This window comes from Bos mutus, chromosome 6, assembly GCF_027580195.1.
Source record: "Bos mutus isolate GX-2022 chromosome 6, NWIPB_WYAK_1.1, whole genome shotgun sequence".
NCBI lineage: Eukaryota > Metazoa > Chordata > Mammalia > Artiodactyla > Bovidae > Bos > Bos mutus.
Window position 1 is genome coordinate 6698585 of NC_091622.1, and position 23752 is coordinate 6722336.

Here is a 23752-nt window from a genome sequence, read left to right on the forward strand (position 1 = left end):
GCTTCCTAAGGTATGGCAACAGACTGAGCTCAATTCAGCCTCAGGTTTGAATATCAATGTAGCTTCCTTGTTGGAGGGAAATAATATTTTCTATAAAATGTTTATATGTTGTATAAAACTTTATATTCCGTATATTTAAGATTGTTTTTTAAAGTGACCATGTTTTGTTTTAAATTGTTATGGTTTGAAGGGGTCAGTTCATTATACCCCCTCTTCCAAGCCTGAACTGAGTCAAGAGGTGATCAGAATGTCAGCACTGGAAGGGACCCAGGTCTGTGGGACTTGCTTGCTACGCCTTTCCCCTCCATGGTGTCTATCTGGTGGTGTCTATCTCTGGTGGTGAGACAGACACCACCAGGCACAGGGTGGGCGCAGACAGAAGCGTCTCCTGTGGACCCTGGCCCTTGCGAGCTCCAATATTGAGGGCCAGGCAATGCGTGCCTCCTGCAGGCTGCCCGCCCCCACCGCCCCACCCAGAGGCTGCAGAAGAGGCTGAGCTCTGACCTCCGGCTCCTTGTCCCAAACTCAGACGTCACCTGCCCTCACCTGAGAAGGGGTGAGGAGGCGCCTCTGACGTGTATACCTCCACATGGAAACATGGAGTGGGAACGAGTGATCCCCAAACAAATGTGACAGATGTTCATCATCTTTATTTTGATGAATGCAATTATTTTTAATTGCATAGCTACGTACTTATTTTGTAAACTAGCTAAGGGATTTGATAAGATCAAAGATTACAAATGAAATAACATTGAAAGGGCTTTCAGAACCTTAAGATTTCTGGATAAACGAGGTTTTAATCAATTGTTTTTTTTTAAGAAAAGAATTGTTTTCAGTATTTTACTGCCACCTGGTGGACATGATCGTCCTTTATTTTTTAGATGCACTTGGACAGCCAACAGTTTTTGAATGACCTCAGAAATGATATTGAGAAGAAAATAGGATTTGATGCTATTATGCGGGTTCGCACCAGCACAGGTACTTTCATTTATACTGTTTTTCAGGTCTCTGATGTATAATTGCTTCCTCTTGAAACTAACAACAGGCCAACAAAGAAAATGACAGTAAAATAAGGAGAAACAAAACTTCTGTTTTTCCTCAGGTTTCAGAGCCACTGACTTCTTTGGGGGCATTTATATGAACAACACCACTGATGTAGAGATGGCAGCCATCGATTGTGACAAGGCCGTGACCGTGGAGTTCAAGCATGATGACAAGCTCAGTGAAGACACTGGAGCCTTGATTCAGGTGACTCAGAACGGACTCCTGTCTTTTGCTTAGTTTGTTACTGACAGTGATCATTGGGGAGACTCCCAAGACCATCAGCTGTGTCAGTCTCTCCATAAGGAAGTCCAGCTCCGTTTCTCCGAAGGTAGAAGCCACTAGATTGGAGCGCTCTGTGGTTTATTCTGCACACCCTGGTTCCTGTGCAGTTTCTCTCAACTATTGATGTCTATGGAGTCTTTGCATGAGACCTCGCAGACTTGAGGTCAGATGACAGGCATTGGTCCCCAGCCCCCTGGGTTTGCTGCACCCCTGCCATGCGCTGTGCCAAGGCGGGTCATCATATCAGAAGCAAGTGTCCACAGGACATGGCTTTGTAGCAAGTAGGATTAACTAGAAGCCATGGAGACTTTGACATAAAACAGGAGAAATTCTAATGGTCAGTTTTCAGACAACAGTATCACTCTCAAAGAAGGGAGAGGTTGACATCAAATTGAGGAAGAACTCTAGTAACTAATGTGTACTTTAAAATCACAGAAATGGGGAAATGGTTACTTGTTCGCATTACCAAAATGTGTACGTTTATCATTAGTATAAAACCTGTCACCAGAGCTAGCTGTTTCTTTTTGGGTGAAGTGAGCCTGGAGTAGGACTATGATAATGTGGAGGTATTATTTCTGGACCTGAATCCCTGGCAATAAAATCCAAGCTAGGAAGTGTAGCCTCGTTGTGGAAATGCAAGCAGGTATTTGCATGTGAACAGCCCCATTAAAACCTAAGTTTAAACCAGTGAAATGCTGCATGGACACCCAGTGTATCGCTGGCCATCATTCCTCCCTTATGTGTTGTTTCAGTTCAGTTCAGTTCAGTCGCTCAGTCGTGTCTGACTCTTTGCGACCCCATGAATCGCAGCACGCCAGGCCTCCCTGTCCATCACCCTCCAACTCCCGGAGTTCACTCAGACTCACGTCCATTGAGTCAGTGATGCCATCCAGCCATCTCATCCTCTGGCGTCCCCTTCTCCTCCTGCCCCCAATCCCTTCCAGCATCAGAGTCTTTTCCAGTGAGTCAACTCTTTGCATGAGGTGGCCAAAGTACTGGAGTTTCAGCTTCAGCATCATTCCCTCCAAAGAAATCCCAGGGCTGATCTCCTCAGAATGGACTGGTTGGATCTCCTTGCAGTCCAAGGGACTCTCAAGAGTCTTCTCCAACACCACAGTTCAAAAGCATCAATTCTTTGGCGCTCAGCTTTCTTCACAGTCCAACTCTCACATCCATACATGACCACTGCAAAAACCATAGCCTTGACTAGATGGACCTTTATTGGCAAAGTAATGTCTCTGCTTTTGAATATGCTATCTAGGTTGGTCGTAAGTTTTCTTCCAAGGAGTAAGTGTCTGGTAATTTCATGGCTGCAATTACCATCTGCAGTGATTTTGGAGCCCAGAAAAATAAAGTCTGACACTGTTTCCACTGTTTCCCCATCTATTTGCCATGAAGTGATGGGACCAGATACCATGATCTTCGTTTTCTGAATGTTGAGCTTTAAGCCAACTTTTTCAGTCTCCTCTTTCACTTTCATCAAGAGGCTTTTTAGTTCCTCTTCACTTTCTGCCATAAGGGTGGTGTCATCTGCATATCTGAGGTTATTGATATTTCTCCCGGCAATCTTGATTCCAGCTTGTGTTTCTTCCAGTCCAACATTTCTCATGATGTACTCTGCATGTAAGTTAAATAAGCAGGGTGACAATATACAGCCTTGACGTAGTCTTTTTCCTATTTGGAACCAGTCTGTTGTTCCATGTCCAGTTCTAACTGTTGCTTTCTGACCTGCATATAGGTTTCTCAAGAGGTTTCAGTCAGTCAGTTCAGTCGCTCAGTCATGTCTGACTCCTTGCGACCCCCTCAAGAGGTTTAGTCTTTAGCAATAATAGGAAAAGCCTGTTGGGGGGTTTAGAGGTCTTGGAGCTGTGCACGCTGTCCTGTGCATGTAAGTAAGACCAGGCTAGCTTGGGTGGACGTGCTAACCTGCAAACACGTTGCCTCTGCAGTGTGCCGTGCTCTACACAACTGTCAGCGGTCAGAGACGACTTCGGATTCACAACCTGGGCTTGAACTGCAGCTCCCAGTTGGCGGATCTGTATAAGAGCTGCGAGACAGATGCCCTCATCAACTTTTTCGCCAAGTCAGGTAACTCTCTGCTAATCCTGGGGTGCAGAGTACCTTGCCTAGTGGTTCAGGCAGCCTTGTGGGTTAAACCAAGTTAGTAGCTAATAGGTCTTGGGATGGTATAGCCTTCTGGTGGGTAAACTCGGAATTTATAAAAGCAGAGGGTGAAGAATAAGAGTCAGCATTTCTAAGTCTAGACAAATAAGAACACTGAGTCCTTCCCAGGGCAACAGAGTTGCAATTGAGGAAGGTGATCCTGAGACTCATGATGGTGTGCCAGTGTGTCCTGAGGCACATGGAGATAATGGAAGAATAGGGCCCCTCACATGAGACTGAACTGGATTAGCCTTACCGAGATAATTAGGAAGTGGTAGGGGCCCGAGGTGGAGTTTCCTGGCTGCTCCTCCCCTCCTTGTCCCAAACCCCAGCTGAAATTCTACACTGAACTTTGGAAGAGCAGTCCAGCCCATAGGAGTTCAGAACATCAGAGATGGTGAACTGGTCTTGCTTTTCTCTATGAGTAGAGTCCTGTTTCTAATCTTCTGAGGACGAAGCTGGACCGATTTCCTGCCTTTTGTTATAGGTAGGCTACTGTTTTCCCTTGGCTAAACCATCATACTTACTCAAGAGGAGAGCCTTATCCAATGACCTTAACATTTTAAAATGCTGTTATTCCTGGCTGAGCGGTCTGAAGATAATAGCAATTTGTTCTTTGATTACATTTGGAGGGATTCCTTTCTGAGCTAAACCTTTTATGCCCTTTTCATTGTTTTGTGCAAACAGCTTTTAAAGCCGTTCTTCACCAACCCTTGAAGGTCATTCGGGAAATTCTGGTTAACCAGACTGCCCACATGTTGGCCTGTTACCGGAAGAACTGTGCTAGTCCCTCTGCAGCCAGCCAGGTAAGTCACCCGCTGTCTTCAGGGACCTGCTCACGCCGCGCTCTGCTGCCGAGGCTGCTGTCGTCTGGGCACTGAGATGCTGTCTGGTGAGCTGCAGCCGAGAACACTGGGGGTGCCACTGGGGGACCACGGCATTTTTATGTGTGAAAGTCACTCAGGTATGTCAGACTCTGCAGCCCCATGGACTGTAGCCTGCCAGGCTCCTCTGTCCATGGGATTCTCCAGGCAAAAATACCGGACTGGGCAGCCGTTCCCTTTTCCAGGGGATGCTCCCAACCCAAGAATTGAACCCAGGTCTCTCCTGCATTGAAGGTGGATTCTTTATCAGCTGAGCTACCAGGGAAGCCCATGGTATTTTTACAGCCAACATTAAAAAAAACTTAGTGGCCTTACAACATGCAGGAACCTCAAATGTGTGTGCATATTGTGCTGACAGTCACTACATTACATAAAACAAAAGAATATTATATGTAAGAAATGTCAGTATAAATCAGGTTTTCTTTTGCATATAGATGACGAATATTACATTGTGAAATGGGGAAGCTTAAATACTTTTTGGATATATTAACAATCAAAGTTGACACAAGCTAATGGCAGAAATGACTTATCTATATTTTATAAACACAAAACTTATAAATTCTGAAGTTCTTTGTATTTAATAGTTAATAATAGGGAATTCCCTGGCAGTCCAGTGGTTAGGACTCAGTGCTTTCACTGCAGGGGGCACAGGTTTGATCCCTGGTTGGGAACTAAGACCCGCATGCTCACAGCCAAAAAAACAAAAAATTAATAATAGGTATGAAGAGTTTTGAAAAAAACTGGCTAATAACTTGAAATTTTAGAAGATCTTTTAAATAAACTTGACTCATGAAAACAAAAGACAAAAAAAAAAAAAGGCAGAACCTCAGGCCCACACTTATTTTTGCATCTGTTCTCTTTTTCATAATCTTTCCCATCATAGCTAGATGCCATTTTTCATAGCTGTGTATTGAACATCTGAACCCAGAATCAAAGAAGACAGCAACAGGTGGGAGACTTTCTGGTTAATTCTTGTCCACAGTGACACCTGAAACCCCACCTAAAGCAACCCTTCAGCAGCAACAATAGTAGAGATACATCTGGGGCCAAATTCATAATCTGGGTAATGTAGGAAATTAAAAGACTGTTATTAGTTTGGACTTTTTACAGAAATCCCTTTGCTGTCCAGAGGGATTAAAGTAGCCATCCATTCTTTCATCTCCTGCTGATAATCACAGAGGCAACTCTTAGATCTGTGTGAGTCCGCCCTCTTTGTTACTCAGAGGGTTTGCCTCTTCAATAAACTCAGCGTCAGTCCCGTTTCGGAACATCCTACACAGAGCCCCCCAGGAGCTCCTGGGTACAGGCCAGTCAGGACCACTGCACCCCCCCAGTCTCACTGTTTTGGAGCTCTGGCAACATTGCTCTGTGTCTGGAGTGTCTCACACGTCAGGAGGACTTGCTGAAGAAGAACAGGTACAGTTAGTGAGCTCTAAGGAAGTTTATTTGCTACAACAATTGGATTCAAAAAACCTTACATTAAAAACAAATCTGTTGCCTGCTTAGGGAAGAAATAAAACTGGTCGGTTCCTTCTGGTTTAAAGTTATAAGCTTTGCCTTTACTACTAGATCATCTGTTTGCACAGTTTATTTCTGGAGTGACAGCATTCTGATGCCAGTCTGTTTCTGAAAAAAGTAGATAAACATTATTCCTGTTCTTCTGGAGATTTTTCTTTCTCCATTAGCACATTTCAGCTGTACCTTTACCCATCAGGGAGTAGGGAAAATGTAGAGATGATAATACTGTTAGTAACAATGATATATTAAAAATACACCATTATTTAACAGAATGGCCAGACTTGAGGTTTTTCTCAGAGAATATAACTTCAAATTTGGTAGTCTTTCCATAGTTCACTTGCAAGAAATTATTTCCATGGTGAAATTTGTAAAGGAATTCTGTTTTATTCAATACTACAGAGCTCAAAGTTTCCTTGGTCCAAGCAAGACTGTTAAGGAGCTGTGTACTTGCATTATATGAACTGAACCTCAGGAGATACGCTTTTACTGAATTGCCAGGGCCAGCACAAGGTTGATGCAAAAGAGGAGCTTAAGGTGCAAAATTTAAGGAGGCACCCATTCTGCAAGTCATAGGATAGATGCTGGGTTAAGACATATAATATAAAACAACATTAAAACAATTTTTAACCTTACATAAGCAATGTAGCTTCCTTTTTTATTAAATATAACAACTCACTGTCCCAAACGTAAATATATTACATCATATGGGAGTACACTGACTACAGGAGGTAAGTCGCATCACCTTAACTGGAAAGTAATAGTTTTTTTTTTTTTTTTTTCTATTACCACATCTGTTACTTCAAAACCCAAAGCAGAGAATTCTCCAAATTCAAACTGGACTCATATGAATTTGCACTCCCTCCTCACTCACACCTTTTCTTCCCGAGAGTAATTTCACTATTTATGGAGAAGATCAGGGAGGCAAGGAAAGGTTTTAAGTACTGATCCGTTACCACATTTCCTTCCCTACCTCAAAAACATTGTCTGTTTTCTTTCACTCTAACTCAATTTTCTTCATCACAAAATTTCCTTCTTACTTTCATTCTCTGTTCTGTTCCTCCTGCCCTCTGTAGTCTCCTCTAATCAGACTTTTTAGTCCTGAAAGAGTCATCATGGGCCAAGCTCAACTCTTTGTGGTATTTAGGGCAACAGATTTCTAAACTGTCTTAATATGACCTGATTAATGAGAAACAGCCAGTGACTTGCAAGATAATATTTAAAAACTGTACATACATGCTTCTCTATGGGGATCTAAGAACATTTTTAATCCATAACAGGTAAGATCCCTAACTGGTAATTAGCCCAGAAATAGCCCTGGGGCCACTTGGCTCCAGTGACCATGGTTTGTGTCCTGTATCCTTGGATCGTAATTTTTCTTTTTTTTAAATCCTAAATTTCTTTGGCTGAAAGCATATTCCAGTACCAAATGCTGTCAAATAAAAATACTTTATGCTAAATAAGTGAAGTAAGTCAAAGAAAGATAAATACCATATGGTCTCACTTGTATGGGGAATCTAAAAGACAAAAACCTAGCTCAGATACTGAGAAGAGACTGGTGGCTGCCGGGAGGTGTGGAGGGTGGGCAAAATGGGCGAAGGGGCTCAAAAGGTACAAACTTCCAGTTATAAAATAAGGAAGTAATGGAGATATGATGTACAGCATAGCTGCTCTAGTTAATGCATGTTTGAAAGTTGCCAAGAGTAAATATTAAAAAGTTCTCATCACAGGGAAACTCTGTAACTTTGTATGGTGATGATGTTAACTAGAATTGTGATCATTTCACAGTATATACAAGTATCAATTATTATGTTATATACCTGAAACTAATATAATGTTAAACATTATTTCTCAATTAAAAAAAAATTTATGCTAGAGAAGAAATTCTAAGAGCATTTCCTCATATGAGGAAACATGCATTTATCTGTCTTTGGTTTTTTTGAAAGGAGATAAAAATTGAGAGGAAAAACAAACTGCAAAGTAGAATTGTTCTAAAATATATTTTCCTTAACCAGTTAGAAAGTTCTGTCTTACATATTCCTTACTTAGAAGATCATGAGAAGCGATGATAAAGGGATTTGAGGAATAAATCCTATTAATAACAGAGCCCTAAGGGAAATTTTCCTTTCAGCGTGTATTCTGTTAAGGGAATATTTTTTTAATATTAAAATAGAAAGCTAAAAAAAAATCATGAATTTATAGACCAGATATTTATATTTGCAGATTATCTACTGTATATGCTTTTCTTTTGGATATTTTGTTCATTGACCTACTATAAATGGAAGAAATGACAGTCTCTCTTGATTCTTAGCCATATTTGTAAAACTGTGTTGGTAAGGTTAAACACACAGGCAAATTATTTGTAATTTTTTTACTCATGTTTCTAGAATTGTGTTACTATTTGGAGCATTATGGTATGTACTTGGAGGCAGTTAGAATGAAGTCAGAATGAGCTCACATAAGCCAAAGAGAGGGTGGAGAGGAAGAAGGTACAGGTTGATTTTAAAGGTTATAAAGGTGGATTATAAAGGAATGGAGAGAATTTGTGTTCTAATTGAAGGTAAAGAAAAAGTGAAATCAGGGTTCATCTAGTAGCTGTAGTATCTAAAACAGGAAACATAAGAGGAAAAACATGTTTGTGGAATTGTAGGAGTTTGATTTTTTCCTGTTATCATTTAGTGACATACCTAATAAATTCACAAAATATTTCCTGTTTTAATATCTATATATATATTGAACGGCACTGTAATTTGAATTTCCTTATTATGGTTTATCTGTCTGTATGCATATCATCCCCAGTGCACATTAGGCATCTGCATGTGGACTATGGCTCATTCCTCTGCAGAGGCCTTGAGGCTTTGATAGAACCTGTGACACAGTCCTCCTTCAGTGTCTGATGAGTCTGTGACTGTGAGTCTAAGCTTGAGGAAGAGCACAGAAGAAGAGAGACTGAGGGGGTAGTTGGAAATGCTGTTCTTGCTCAAGAGGTAGAAAGAAGCTGGTAATACAGATTAGGAAATAACTTATACATTTCATTTCATTTAATAAGCGTGTGTATGACACTGTGTGCTGGGCATTACTATAAGTACTGCACAAATCAGAAACAATTTAATCCTCCTAACCACCCCAGGATCGTGAAGTAGAGGTGCTATTATTTTAGAAGAGAAAATGGAGGAAACGAGAGGGTAAGGAGTTTTCGCGAGGCATACAGCTGGTAAGAGGCATGGCCGGGACCACATGCCCCACGGTGAGCTGTGCTGAGGAACGCTGTGCCAAGCTGCCAGGGCCCTGGAGAGCATGACAGCCGCCTGCCGCTCTCTGAAAACCTGCCCTGTGCTGCTTTCCCTGCTCTAGGTGCTGCATGTGGCTTATCGTTTCTTCCTCTCTGCAACCTCAGAGAGCAAATCTTGTTTCTCTTTTACAGGTAAAGTGCAGTGGGCCTTGATTCTCAGCAAAGAGCACAAGCATCTGAAACCAGTGTCTCTCTCTTCCAGCTGATTTTGCCGGATTCCATGAAAGTCCTGCCGGTGTACATGAACTGCTTGTTGAAGAACTGCGTGCTGCTCGGCAGACCCGAGATCTCCACAGACGAGCGGGCCTACCAGAGGCAACTGGTCATGACCATGGGCGTGGCCGACTCACAGCTCTTCTTTTACCCACAGCTTCTGCCCATAGTAAGTAGGAAGCGCGCTGTGGTGGCGCATTTCCTAGAGACGCCTGGGAGAGAATCATGGTTTGTTCTTAACCAGAAACTTCGGTGTCACGAGCAGCGCAGGCCTGAGACGGGCTCGGGGCTGGGCGCTCCAGCTCACGGAGCTGTCGGGTGACTGCGTCTCTGCCCTCATGCCCAGACAGGTCCTCTTTGACGGATTAAGCAGACTGAACGGTCAGGAAGCCCAGCTTCAGTTGAAGAAATCTACTATGGCATGAAAGGCAACTGCTGTATCTGTATGGACGTTGATAAGCACACATATATTTGTTTTTAGACAGTGTATTAATTGTCTGAGAGTCACCACGTTTAATCAGAATGGCTCTGATGAGCCTTGTGCAGGCGCCCTCAGGGAATTTACCTGGTGATGTACTCTGCTTCTTTACTGAAGACAGCCCTGACGTGCCTTGGCTCCTTCCCCGCGAGACCTAGCAGGTTATAGCTGAGGGGTCAGAGCTGGGGCAGCGAGGGGTGGTTTCTGACTCCTGGATCAAAACTCACGCCCAGGCTCTCAGTAGTAGTGCAATTAGGAAGAGTTAACGTACATTCAAATAATTGATTTTCGGATAAAACTGGACTCTGCCAGAGAAGCTAGGACCCTGGGGAACACGGACATGACGTCTCACTAAGACCCACGGAGGTCGCGGTGGCCAACATGTCAATAAACCCCGTGGGCTGCTCGCAGTCCTCTGCTGTGAGCTCGGCAGCTGACAGTCTCTCCCTGCAGAGCGCCCTCTTCACCTGCTTCCCGGGTTGCTCTCCCGCTTCCCCGGCCTCTCCCGCTGCCGCCTTTGCTGGTTTACTCTGCTTTCCCTGTGTGGGCCCCCAGGGCTCAGGCCCCGGGACCCTTCTGCTGTCTGCGCACACAGCCCTGCGGGGGTCTGACCTGCGTCAGGCCAGCAGCCACAGTCTATGCCAACGCTCTAGCTCCCGTCTGCAGCAGGCACTGCCCTGAGCTCCGCAGGGTTGGCGCTGGAGCCCCTAGGGCCCGTCTCCGTGGGCTGTGACGGGCACCGCCCCCGAGCACGCTGGGCCTCCTCTCCTGCAGTCTTACCGCCCTGCGTCTGTCACCCTCTCTCCTTCCGGTTCCTCAGGACCAAAGGCCTACGCTCACCCTTTGGCTCTCTTCTTCCTCACCCACCACATCTCATCCGTCAGCACTCTTTCCACGCCCACTGTCACCACCCAGACTCCCAGCAGAGTGGCCTCTCCTAACAAACCTGCTTGCTGGCACCTGTCACTTTTTGGCACGGAAGTTAAGAGTAACGCTGTTCAAATAACTGTCGGTTCATGGCCCTCCGCCCCTCAGAACACCTCAGGATTTCCCACTTCAGGAGAAGCCGACCTGCTTCCCGCCTGGGCCCCACCCTGCTTTCTGTCTGACTCATCTTATTTCTCTCTGTACTCCAGCCACACTGGGCTCCTCTCTTAGCCCTGAACGTCCGAGACAGTCCTGCGCCTCAGGCCCTCCACACCCGATGCCCCCCATCTGGAATGCCCATGGCCCCCGGCTCAGATGTTACCTTCTTAGCAAACCTCTGACTCCCCTGTTTAAAACTACCACCACCAGTGTGCTCTATCCCACTGCCCTGCTTCACAGCACTTAACACCTTTTAAATTTCTATATACTTAGGTTGTCTGCTGTCCTTTCTTCCCTCCAAAACATGGTTAGCTATACAAGGTGGGGATAACTTTCTAATGACTAGAATGCCTGGCGCAGAGCAAGGACTCATTGAAGTGAGCTGGGAGGGAGGAGGGGGAAAGGGTAGGAGAGGAAGGAGGGAACAGGAGGGCCTTCTGACTCTCGCCTCTGCCTCGCAGCACACCTTGGATGTCAAGAGCACCACGTTACCTGCTGCTATTCGCTGCTCTGAGACCCGTCTTTCAGAAGAAGGAATCTTCCTCTTGGCCAATGGTCTAAACATGTTCTTATGGTTGGGAGTAAGCAGCCCACCAGAACTGATTCAAGGAATCTTTAACGTGCCATCTCTTGCACATGTCAACACAGATATGGTAGGTATATTTTTTTCCTTTGCTTTGCAGTAATAAATTCTTAAATGCTTTTTGTTCATATGCAACCATGTATTTATAGAGAAAACAATAAGGTCTGTAGTTCTGTATAAGAGAGTTTCATGTTTTAATGAATAACAATTAGCTAGCATAAAGTTGTATAAAGTATTATCCGACAACCAAATTATATGACTTTAATAGAGACTGCTGACAGTACCAGAGCATTTTCTATTTGTTAATCACTGTGCTCCAAATACTTTAAATACACTATTTCATTTAATTCTTGTAACAAATCGGTGAGACAGATACTAGTATCAACATTTTCTAGACATCTCCAGTGAGGCGTAGAGACAAGTTCTTTCAGTAGTAAGTGGCAGAGGTGGGAAGTGAGTTTGGTCTTAGGCTCTGGGCTCGTCCCTGGTGCTGAACTACATATTCACAAGGATGTAGAGGCTTTCATACACATTTAGCTACAGATATGACCACCCTACAAAAACAAATTATGTGCCCTTCTGTTTCATTTATTTCAAAAGAGATTTTAGATTTGATGTGGAATGAACACAAATAATGTTCTTCTTAAATTATAATTGCTGGTTTTCCTAGCATACTCTGAGAATCACACTGACTGCATACCTTATTTGCAGACCATCGTGTGAACCCCATTGCTGTGATGGTTGTCTTCCTCTGCTTGACTGGATTCCCTATGAATTCAGATGCAGAATGCAGCAGAGAATTTGTTCCCTGAGTCCTCACTCATGTTTTGGAGATGGCTTAAGGCTTTAATTTCTGGTATGAAGGTAGACACATAGCATCTGGAGAAGAAGTCTGGATTAAAATTTCAGGTTAAATAGATACGTGGTCAGTTTAGAGAGCTGCATATCTATTATGAATGTAAAAATATATTTTTAAAGAAGTTAAAGGTATCCATTAAGAGGTTAGTTTTAAGATGAAGATTTAGAAATAGTAAGATGTTTGCATGTGGTTGAAATTAAGAATGATTAGAAATGCAATTTCTTAAAAATTAAAGTTCAGTGGGCAAAGAACTATGAGCATGAAGAATGTTTATATAAAATTTAAGGAAGCCTCCTTTTATGTCATATATTAAATATTAAATTTCACATTAAATTTAAATTTCACATATAAATGTTAATGCATATTTGTTGAATATAGATATGGAGTAGCCGAAGTCTGTCCACCACAAAGCAATAGATTGCTAGGTTTGTGCTTATGTCTCCATATTTCTTCTCAACCTTCTTCAAAAAGTAAGACAAAAAAACAAATATTGCTTTCTTTTTAGAGGCAGTTGGCACTTTGAGACATATACATAAAGTATACTTATTTTATGTTTGTTTTTAAATAAAAATTAAAAAATAGTCTTAAATGTCAAGAGAATACATAGAGAGTGTGGAATGTGAATATAAATAATGAATTTCCTGCCATTTTTTTTTTTAACAACTCCTGTGAAAAATATTGGCTATGATCTTTTCCTGGGATGTGTGACTTTTTGGTAAAATGTTCCAGTTCACTTTTCCAGTAACTAACTCACAGATGTTGTCTTAGCTCCTTGCTTAGAAGTAAGCATTAACATTTACTGTCTTAATGAAAGAAATCTAAGTTCAGATCTCTCATGTCCCCTGAGGGCCACATGCAGTAGATGCTATCTTTTATATACCATTACCCAGATTTCAGGGAAATCTGAGAGGCCACAGTCCCTCTGAGAAGTCAGCATTTGGTGGTTTGTTTGAATTTTGGGACAGTGGTATTTGGATGGCATTTTCCACGTGGGGTAATGCCTTAGGATCCTGCCGCTGATCCACTGAAGGAATGAGGTATATCGGTCTCTCATAACACAGCCTTGAAATATCCATCTTGCAAAGAAATTAATATCATGGTGAGTTGACATTCTTTGCAAAAATCGTATACTGTTTGTGTCAAATTATGCTGATAAGTATGAATCATTTTTAATGCATTTTTATTTCACATTTTTGGTTTTTAGGTAGATGAACTAAGCCAACAGCATGGAAGGATGTTTTTTAACTTTAACATTCTAATAATCTCATTCTTACTATGAAAGCGTTCAGTGATTGTGGTCATTTATTCACTGGGCCTTCTGGGGAGGCACTGGTTACATGGAGGCTCTGACTCACATTTACTCAGTGTCCATTCAGAGGAACACAGACTAAGGATCCCAAAACATTTACAAGGAGGGGATTTTTCTGTCCTAATAAAAATTTTCCAAGAACAAGCCCAAAGAGAAGTAAAGATCAGGCACATGTCACATGAGTTACCTCCCGATGTACATAGTGAACATAGCTAGATGTACTATTTTCCTATAAAAAAGAAAACATATGTACATAGCATGTAAATAAAATAAAGCATGTTTAGTGTAACTTTGTAGGCAAATTCTTGGAAAACTCCATACTATCAGTTCAGTTGCATGATGTCAGTATGTATCAAAATTAAATGTATAGAAATTTTGTAATGTGGTATTAATCGGAAATGTTTATTGTGCTTTGTAAGTATAGTAAGCAAGTATAGTAAGTAAGCATAGTAAGCAAGCCAAATGATTAAGAAATTACCAATATACCTATTTCAAATAATTTCCAAAAAGTTCATCAGGGAAACCACCTAGAAAAAAAAAAAAAAAAAAGAAAACTAAGCTCTTTTAAATTTGTGAGAGTGCCAGCAATACAAGGGAAATGTTTAGACGGCATGGGTCTATCTCCTTGATGGGAATGGGAATGTTTCTAACATGGCAGGGCCCACCCAGTGTTGTGCAAAGTAATTGGAGGCTGTGGATTCAAGTTCCCACTTCCCCACTCATGAGCTGTGTGACTTCAGACAAGTCACTTGTTCTCTCTGAGCTACAGCTAACTGCCACTAAGTCAGGGATCATTTATGTTCCCTGCCCATCTCCCAGGGTTGCTGGGTAAATTCAGGTAACATATAGTTCAAGGAAGATGACACTCTACATGAACTGCGGAGTATCTTGTCTATGTAATTTATTCAGGATTAAAAAAAAAAGTTTAATTTTACAGCATGAAAGGGGCAGTAGATCACAAATCTTCCATCTTCCATTACAAAGGAGACTGAGCAGCGGGTGAAAAAGCGCTGGTCATGGTTATGTAAAAAAAAAAAAATAATAATAATAATCTCATTCTGCTTCTATCTAAATGTTATAAGTTGTACTGAAACTTAAACTTTATTTTCCTTAAATTTAGACATTATTGCCTGAGTTGGGAAATCCATACTCACAAACACTCAGAATGATAATGGGTATTATCCAACAAAAGCGGCCATATTCAATGAAGGTAAGAATGAGATTTTCTTCTTTCAAGTGTTTTGATTTCCAATGCATGTCCTATATTTTTATAACATGATTTCTGATAGAAAACTCACAATCTCTGAGTATACCTACCTACCTGTCAACCACACACATACAAAAATAACTATCACCATGCATTAACTATGGATTATCTTACTAAGTATTAACTTAGAAACAATTGATATTATTAAGTCTTTGAAATGACTTTTCCTTCAGTGCTTAAAATTAAAGAAGTATAAAAGCATTTGTTAAATTTGACTTTTACAGCTTTTGATTTATTATCTCTGAAAAATTTTGTTATCCTAGTCTTTCCAAGCTTTTTTTGAGTGTGAGTAAAAGACTTTAAAATGTCTGTTAGGTCAGGAAAATTATGCCTTATTGCTAAGTGCCAAGTACTCACCCCTGTCTTCCTTTTCAAGCTCAATAGTAGAATTGCCTGGAGTGTACAGATGACGGTGGTCTACTTCTGTACGACCTCCTGCAGCGGTGCAGGACACTCAGCTGCAGGCAGGCCTCTACAAGAACCAGGGCACTGTGGGGCTATTGTTCCCCCGAAACATAAATATTGTCAGTTTATATCAGTGTTCTTTACCATGATAGATACTCATGCACGCAAACGTCAACTTTAGTAGAACTTTTGGAAAGTTGAATAAAGAGCTTTATAATCTCTAGGACATCTGGGTAAACAAAACCTTTCCAGAACTGTTTTTACATCACTACTTGGGTTCAGTTTTAGGGCAGGACCTAGAGATGGCAGAGAAGGCTCAAACTAAACATGTTCTTCACACAACACTCTGAACACCCTTGAGACATGTGATGAAATCTTAGGGTCGTATGACACACAGATTGACCAGAACTAGTGTTCAGCATTCACAGCAAGGATGATCCACCTTTGTCCTAGTGGCTGCATCTCCACAGCTGGCCCCAAATGCAGAGAAGGAGCCAGACTAAACGTGGCGATCACCCCTGTGCTCAGTAACCCCTTCTTCCAGGAAAAAAAAAGCCCTTTCCTCCCCTCTGCTCCATGACCTGCTTATCAAGGTCATGTCAGCTTTGGTTATTAAAATATCTGAGGTAGTTGCCAAATATGATATGTAAATAAAATATAAGAAGTTATATAATATTAATACTAATTTTAGCTTAAATGATTTTTTTTATGTGCTACTTGGAAATGTATCTCTGTTTGAAAAAATCCTTGACATTCTCAGGGTTTCAAAGAATTTGAAAATCTAAAATCCAGAAATGTGAGAGCTGAAGGAATCCAGGAGATGATGCCTGGTCCCCCATAGGCTCTCAGCTGCCGTTGCTGCTTAGCAGACGTGAAAAGGAGTGCACTCACCTGGTCAGGGTGCACAGCTAGGTCACAACAGACACGGGCCTGGCCTGGCTGTTCAGTCCATGCACTTGGTTTTACATCTTCTTCTCCAACCTTTGAAAATGGATCACACAAAGGAAATGGAAACACATTTAAAGAGTCTTTATATCTTTGAAAGAGTCCAGATTGACTAGAAGGAGAAAAGGGTCAAGGATAGCAAAATCAAACCAGAAGGCATTGCTGCCTTCTCGATTATGCTAGTTAGGTTTTCAGAGAATCAGCCCTCTTAGAGCTCACTGTCAGCACAGTCTTACATTTGTGGGAGAATTAAAAAAAAAGATTTCCATCACAGTGCATTCCCAGATTACCTAAATCAAATGCTTTACTGAAATTCTAGTCCTGCCCTGCTTCATGGTTCTCCAGGCTCCAAAGTATCTCTTCTTCCTCTTGTGTTTCCTAGAATACTCCCTCCCCACTGGCTCCTTTCCAGTTTACAAGCTGTTGTCACATCTTCCTTCTTTGAAGCTGCTGCTTGTCCAAGATGCTGCTCCGTTTTCCTTTTTATCCCACAAATTTTGTACTGAATGCTAGAGACATAGCAGGCATTTTACCACCATGCTTCCTGAAATGTTAATAACTGCTTGTAATTTCCTTCTTCCCAGCTCGTTTTCCCTGAACTGCCAAACTGCTAAAGACGTGTTATTCTCAACCCCTTTACAAGATTGAGTACTACTACATTCCTCAGTGTTTCTCTTCTGTCCGCTTTCAAGACATCATACTCTCCTGATTCTTTCTCACTGACCTTTTTCCTTTGGCTTCTCTTCATTCATCTGCCCCTTAGGACGAGTTGCGTTTTCCTAAGTTATACCCACGGCGCTCTCTCATTCAGCATACTCCTTTTGGGCCATCCTGATCACTGCCGTCATTTATCTGTGCCCTGTGAAACAGGCAATATGAGAGAAGAAAATGCATTTTGAAGTACAATAATTCTGTAAGCACTGGTAACATGGCCCAGAGAATATCCCATTTAGACCAGTTGGATTAACCAATCCTTCCACGGAGAGGGCACACAGGAACCTGCGGGGAGACCAGCAGTGACCATTTTATAGTCCTCTCCCCTCTCCACCCCACCCCACAGAGCTGCATCCCTCCCTGTGGAAACACTGAGGGGAATAACACACAGATTCCCAGTCCCTCCCAATATACTTTCTCCTCTGACGTGGGTGGTGTATCCATGAGAAGACTACCAGTGTGTCAAGACGCCATATCTACCACTTCTATAAATGCAGTTCCCTGAGACTTTCCACCAAGTGCTGGGTGATCCAGCTTTGTAGAGACTCAAATGCCAGAGCAGGATATTCCTTTACCATAAAGATGAGTTTCTTCCAAGGTTGAAATTCATCCCCTCTTCTATTTCCTACTTCAGATCATGGCCAGATGCACCCATCAGAGAAGGTTTTAACAGTGACCACTACATTTAAACCAAAAACTAAATAAATGAATGGCAGTACCCCCAGATGAGCAATATGAACTTCCATTAATTTCCATAGAAAAGTTAATTCTAAGGAAATTAGGGCCTCAAATCCTTCCCTCCATGGTGTTTTTATTCTGCCCAGTCAGCCTGAGCTGTCTCACTGAGGCCAGACCCACATTGGTGTTGCCCATAGCAGACAATGGTAGAGTCCTAGCGGCACCTGAGGAAAGGTGGAGAAGACAATTTACTTGTGTAAATTTCTCTTTTTGAGAAAATTGCCTTGGTTTCAGGCTCACCAGGATGCACACTTTCAACTCCTTGGCGATGTTCCCATGGGCGGGGCTAGTTTCTTTGCCCTCATCAGATGGAATATGACCCTGCACACTGCTGTTGCAGTGTCAGCTCCCAGGGCCTGGCACGGACCAGCCAAGACGTCACGTGTGTCCATTATCCATGTGGAATTAATTAGCCAGCCCGAAACAGTAGCTGCACCCAGCCGATGTGGAATGTGCCTTCCTTGGTGTAGCGGGTGTGAAGCTGGTAGCTGCAGGCACTTTGGGTGGTTTCACCAGGCAAAAGGAAGTGAGATGATGCCCTGGTTCTTCTTAATTATATGGGTGGTAGATGGAGACAGTATTTTGCACATCTCTCTGCACTAACCACACACACAGCTCAACAGATATCAAATTCTCACCTTTCTGATCATTTGCTTTAACTTCTTGAAATACAAGTGAGTAAGTGGGTCAACAGAAGAGCTGAGAGAATTCATGACAAACTACCTTTTTCTGGGTTTCCTCCCCATGGGTCTCTCCCTCTAGAGCAGCACTGTCCAATAATGCAAGCTGCACATTAATTCTATACTTTGTAGCAGCCACAATTAAAATGAAAAACTACAATTTTGAGAAGGTTTTAACTTATCCAGAATATTACCATTTCCACATGTAATCGGTGTAAAATTACTTTGAATATTTTAAGATTTCAGTAGTTTAAGAACATTATCTTTTCCATCTGTCTCCTTTGCAGCTACACTGCCTCATTCAGGTCTTGACTGTCTCCCACCTTAGATGCTTCCAGCTGCTCCCTGTCTAGTTTCCCTCATCCCCCTAGTGAATGCTATGCACCATAGCCAGTTGTTCTTCATCAGCTTCACTGAATCACATTTCCTACAAAAACCCAAACGCGTCACCTCCCATGGATTTCTAGAAGTGTGTGCTAATTTACCTGCCATCCAGGACTGTGTATTTGGCACGTGGTTCCCCAGTAGAATGCTAATACCATACTCCCACATCCTTAAGGAAATCTACATCCTTAAGGAAATCCTACCCTGTCCTTTAAGGTTCAGCGAGTCACTGCCATTGTGAAGCCATTTCCAGCATTCTGCTTGTGTTTCATTGTTGCCACTTACATGTCTTGATTTTTGTGGCTTTGTACTCAATGCCTCTCTCCACTCTGGGTAACAGGCACTTTCCTATCCTCCTCCAAGGCCTCATAGACAACAGACATGTAATTCTGGTGGAACTGAAGCATGCAGAATTGAGCCACATTCAGGAAATGTTTATAACCAGCTGCCTTGTTGTTTTCTTCCTAGCTGACGATAGTCAAGCAGCGAGAACAGCCAGAAATGGTTTTCCGACAGTTCCTGGTAGAAGACAAAGGACTTTATGGAGGATCATCCTACGTGGATTTCCTTTGTTGTGTTCACAAGGAGATCTGTCAGCTGCTTAATTAACAGAATCTTCTCTATTGTTAATACTGCCTTTCTAAGGAGACACTCTCCTTCTTGGTGCCTAATTCTCTGGATAGTAACAGTCTAGTTTTGATTTCTTGCTCATTTTCAGAATAGCTTTCCAAGATGGCATTTTAGAACTTCAGCTTTGGTGCTCAGGTATAAAGCCAGTTGAGGTACAATTGTACCTTAAAGGGAACAGTCTATTTCTGATTGCACAATTTAAAAAAATGATGCAGTTTGCATTTCATGAAAGGCATAGTTTACAGAATTGTAAACATTCTCAATTTTCTTTCTTTGTGCTAGACATATAAATTATTTTTCAAAATGTATAGATTTGGGGTAAAAAGTTGTCTCAGTTCCTCTCCCATTTACAGTAAGGGATAAAAAAACTTAATTTTTACATTATACTTAATTTTTTAAAAACAATATAACCCCATTGAACATTTTTCAACTTAAGGTTTGCATAGCAGACTTTTAAATAGCCTTGGAATCTATTTTGTGGAACAATTTGTGTTCTACGTTTTTTTCATAATTACATGTTGTGTATGTTAAGACTATTTTCCAGTTGTTATTTTGTCTGTAAAACTGTCTTTATCAATATTCTTCATCATTCCCTGTACAATTTTGATGGTTTCTACCTGTATATAATGGATCTTAACCAGTATCAATAAATCACTTCATATGCTCTTACCTACCAGGTAGAATTCATTAGGTATTTTGAGGTTTTAAAAGAAACTCCAGTACTTTGGCTACCTCATGCGAAGAGTTGACTCATTGGAAAAGACTCTGATGCTGGGAGGGATTGGGGGCAGGAGGAAAAGGGGACAACAGAGGATGAGATGGCTGGATGGCATCACTGACTCGATGGACGTGAGTCTAAGTGAACTCTGGGAGTTGGTGATGGACAGGGAGGCCCGGCGTGCTGTGATTCATGGGGTCGCAAAGAGTCGGACATGACTGAGCAACTGAACTGAACTGAAAAGAAATAAGAGTGGTAGTTAAGTGTCTTGGAAAAAGTTGGGTGGATGGATCACTAAAAAAATAAGTTTTGGGGGTGAGTTGGGAAGAATCAGGTAAATAAATAATGTCAGACAGTGTACTCAAGAAAGGCAATTTAACAGTTCTCCAATGAGTCTTGGTGAGCAAAATAAATAAAAACAGGACCATTATTAATGAATATACATAAACCTAGGAGAGTAGCTTTGAGTGATGTGACACAGGTATCTGTCTTTCTCTCTCCTGCTCAACTCTGATGTCAGTGATGTGAGTAATTAATAAGAGCTAAAGTACACTGAATACATACAGTGTTCCAAGAACTGCACTGGTGCTCTGTGAACATCTCCACCTTCATTCCTCACAGTAACCATAATCTAATTAGCCCCATTCACAGATGAAGAAACAAGCTTGAAATGGCTAAGGATTTCATCTGTGATTACATCTCAGACATCCGAGAGTGTGAAGTCAAGTGGGCCTTAGGAATCATTAGTATGAACAAAGCTAGTGGAGGTGATGGAATTCCAGTTGAGCTATTTAAAATCTTAGGAGATGATGTTGTTAAAGTGCTGCACTCAATATGTCAGCAAATTTGGAAAACTCAGCAGTGGCCACAGGACTGGAAAAGGTCAGTTTTCATTCCAATCCCAAAGAAAGGCAGTGCCAAAGAATGCTCAAACTACCACAGAGTTGTACTCATTTCACATGCTAGTGAAGTTATGCTCAAAATCCCTCAGCAGCATGTGAACCAAGAACTCCCAGATGTATATAATACAAGCTGGGTTTCAAAGAAACAGGGGAACCAGAGATCAAGATGCCAACATTCGTTGGATCATGGAGAAAGCAAGGGAATTCCAGAAAAACATCAATTTCTGCTTCCTTCATTACACTAAAGCCTTTGACTCTGTGGATCACAATGAACTGTAGAAAATTCTTAAAAGAGATGGCAACACCAGACCACCTTACTTATCTCCTGAGAAACCTGTATGAAGGTCAAGAAGCAAAAGTTAGAACTGGACATGGAACAACAGACTGGTTCAAAATTGGGAAAATAGTATGTCAAGGCTGTATACTGTCACCCTGTTTATTTAACTTCTATACAGAGTTGTTGTTCAGTCGCCCAGTCATGTCTGACTCTCTGCGACCCCATGGACTGCAGCACACCTGGCCTCCCTGTCCTTCACCATTTCCTGGAGTTTGTACATCATGTGAAATGCCAGGCTGGATGAATCACAAGCTGGAATCAAGACTGCCAAGAGAAGCATCAACAAGCTGAGATATGCAGATGATACCACCCTAATGGCAGAAAGCAAAGAGAAACTAAAGATCCTTTTGATGAAGGTGAAAGAAGAGAGTGAAAAATCTGGCTTAAAACTCAACTTTCAAAACACTAAGATCATGGCATACAGTCCCATTACTTCATAGCAGATAGATGGGGAAAAAAATGGAAACAGTAACAGACTTTATTTTCTTGGGCTCCAAAATTAACTGTAGGCAGTCTGACTGTAGCTATGAAATTAAAAGACACTTGTTCCTTGGAAAGAAAGCTATGACAAAAGTAGACAAGTGTATTAAAAAAACAGAGACATAATTTTGCCGAGAAAGGTTCATATAAGTCAAAGCCATGGCTTTTCCGGTAGTCATGTATGGATGTGAGAGCCAGACCAGAAAGAAGGCTGAGCACCGAAGAACTGATGCTTTCGAACTGTGGTGTTGGAGAAGCCTCTAGACAGTCCCTTGGACTGCAAAGAGATCAATCAATCCTAAAGGAAATCAACGCTGAATATTCACTGGAAGGATGGATGCTGAAGCTCCAATACTTTGTCCACCTAATGCATAGACTCAATGGAAGAGACCCTGATGATGGGAAAGATGGAGGGCAGGAGGAGAAGGGGGCGGCAGAAGATGAGATGGTTGGATACCATTATTGACTCTGGTCATGTGCTTGAGCAAACTCTGGGAGACAGTGAAGGACAGGGAAGCCTGGCGTGCTGCAGTACATGGAGTCACAAAGATTTGGTCACGACTTAGCAACTGAATAACAACAAGAAGCCTAACAAGGTATGCTTTAAAATTTGTAGATATCATGAAATCGAGAAAAATAACAAATATACTGACAGGATTGAAATCTTCCCACAAGTCAGCCAATTGCATAATGTTTCAGATCAATTTGGAATAGTTTTAATAAGAAGAAATGTAAGATTCTGAACTTGTGTCCAAAAAATAAATGTACATGAAGCTGCTTCTTAGGGGGGAAAGAAAAACAACTGAAGTTATTTAAAGAGAATGTCGGAGGTCTGTCAATATGAACCTATAGGAGGATGAAGGCATATATGATCCAGAGCTACTTTTTTTTTTTTTTTTAAACAAGGATAGTTCATCAAGTAAGTACAGCAACCTCCCACTCCACTCTGAGGTGACACTACAGTTAAGTGAGTTTCAGTTCCAGGCACCATGCTCTACATGAAACAGAAGCCCAGTCCACATCCCTTAATTCACTTGAAGAGTCTAATAGATCAGCCAAGAAGGCAGAGGAAAAATACACTGAGCTCGCTTCTTTACAGGCACCACAAAATTACAGCTATCTGCAGAACTACTACTGATGAAAAAGACCAGAATCTACCAGAAAGAATATACAAATAAAGATAAAGCGGAACCACAAGGAGATGGGTAGGAGGGATGGAGTCAAGATACAGTCAAGTCTCATAACTCTGGGTGGGCAGCCTACAAATGGGAGAACGCAGGCTGCAGAGCTTCTCCTACAGAAGTCAGAAGTCTGCGCCCCACGCTGGGCTCCCCGGGTCAGGGGCCCCACACGGAACAGGAGCTCCCAGGGTATCTGACTGTGAAGGCCAGCAGGGCTTCCTTTCAGGAGTCCCTAAGGGCTGAGGAACACAGACTCCACTCTGAAAGGGCACACACAGGCTCTCACGTGCTCCGGGACCCCGGGGCAGAAGCAGGAATTTGGTAGGAACTTCGGCCAGACTTACAAGAGTCTCCCAGAGAGGCAGGAGGCAATGCAGCTCCCCCACCGTGAGGACGAAGACATGGGCAGTCATTCTGGGAGGGCCTGTTCTGCCAGGCGGACACTGTGCTGGTGGGCGCCACTGTGGAACCCTCCCTCTAGTTTCAGTTTCAGGACTAGCCCTGCTCCCACCCAACATCCTGTAGTTGTCAGGCTGGGATGCCTCAGGCCCAGCAGCTGACAGGAGACAGGCTGATTGAAGATCCTCAGGGCACAATTTGCCCACTGGGTGGCCCAGGACACAGCTCCACCCACTAGGGCAGCAGGCAATAGACCTGCACCAG

The 23752-nt window shown here is 42.3% G+C and overlaps 1 protein-coding gene across 2 annotated transcripts in view; it reads left to right on the plus strand.

Moving 5' to 3' along the window:
* SEC24D (SEC24 homolog D, COPII coat complex component) overlaps positions 1-20140 on the plus strand; it is a 116492-nt gene extending 96352 nt beyond the window's left edge. For both annotated transcript variants that reach the window (XM_070371942.1, XM_070371943.1), the window contains exons 16-23: positions 882-978; positions 1103-1248; positions 3276-3414; positions 4177-4295; positions 9383-9562; positions 11419-11610; positions 14829-14918; positions 19310-20140. In XM_070371942.1, the coding sequence (XP_070228043.1) occupies positions 882-978; positions 1103-1248; positions 3276-3414; positions 4177-4295; positions 9383-9562; positions 11419-11610; positions 14829-14918; positions 19310-19450 (1104 nt within the window). In that variant the 3' untranslated portion in view covers positions 19451-20140. The remainder of the gene's footprint in view (positions 1-881; positions 979-1102; positions 1249-3275; positions 3415-4176; positions 4296-9382; positions 9563-11418; positions 11611-14828; positions 14919-19309) is intronic.
* Positions 20141-23752: the final 3612 nt, after the last annotated feature.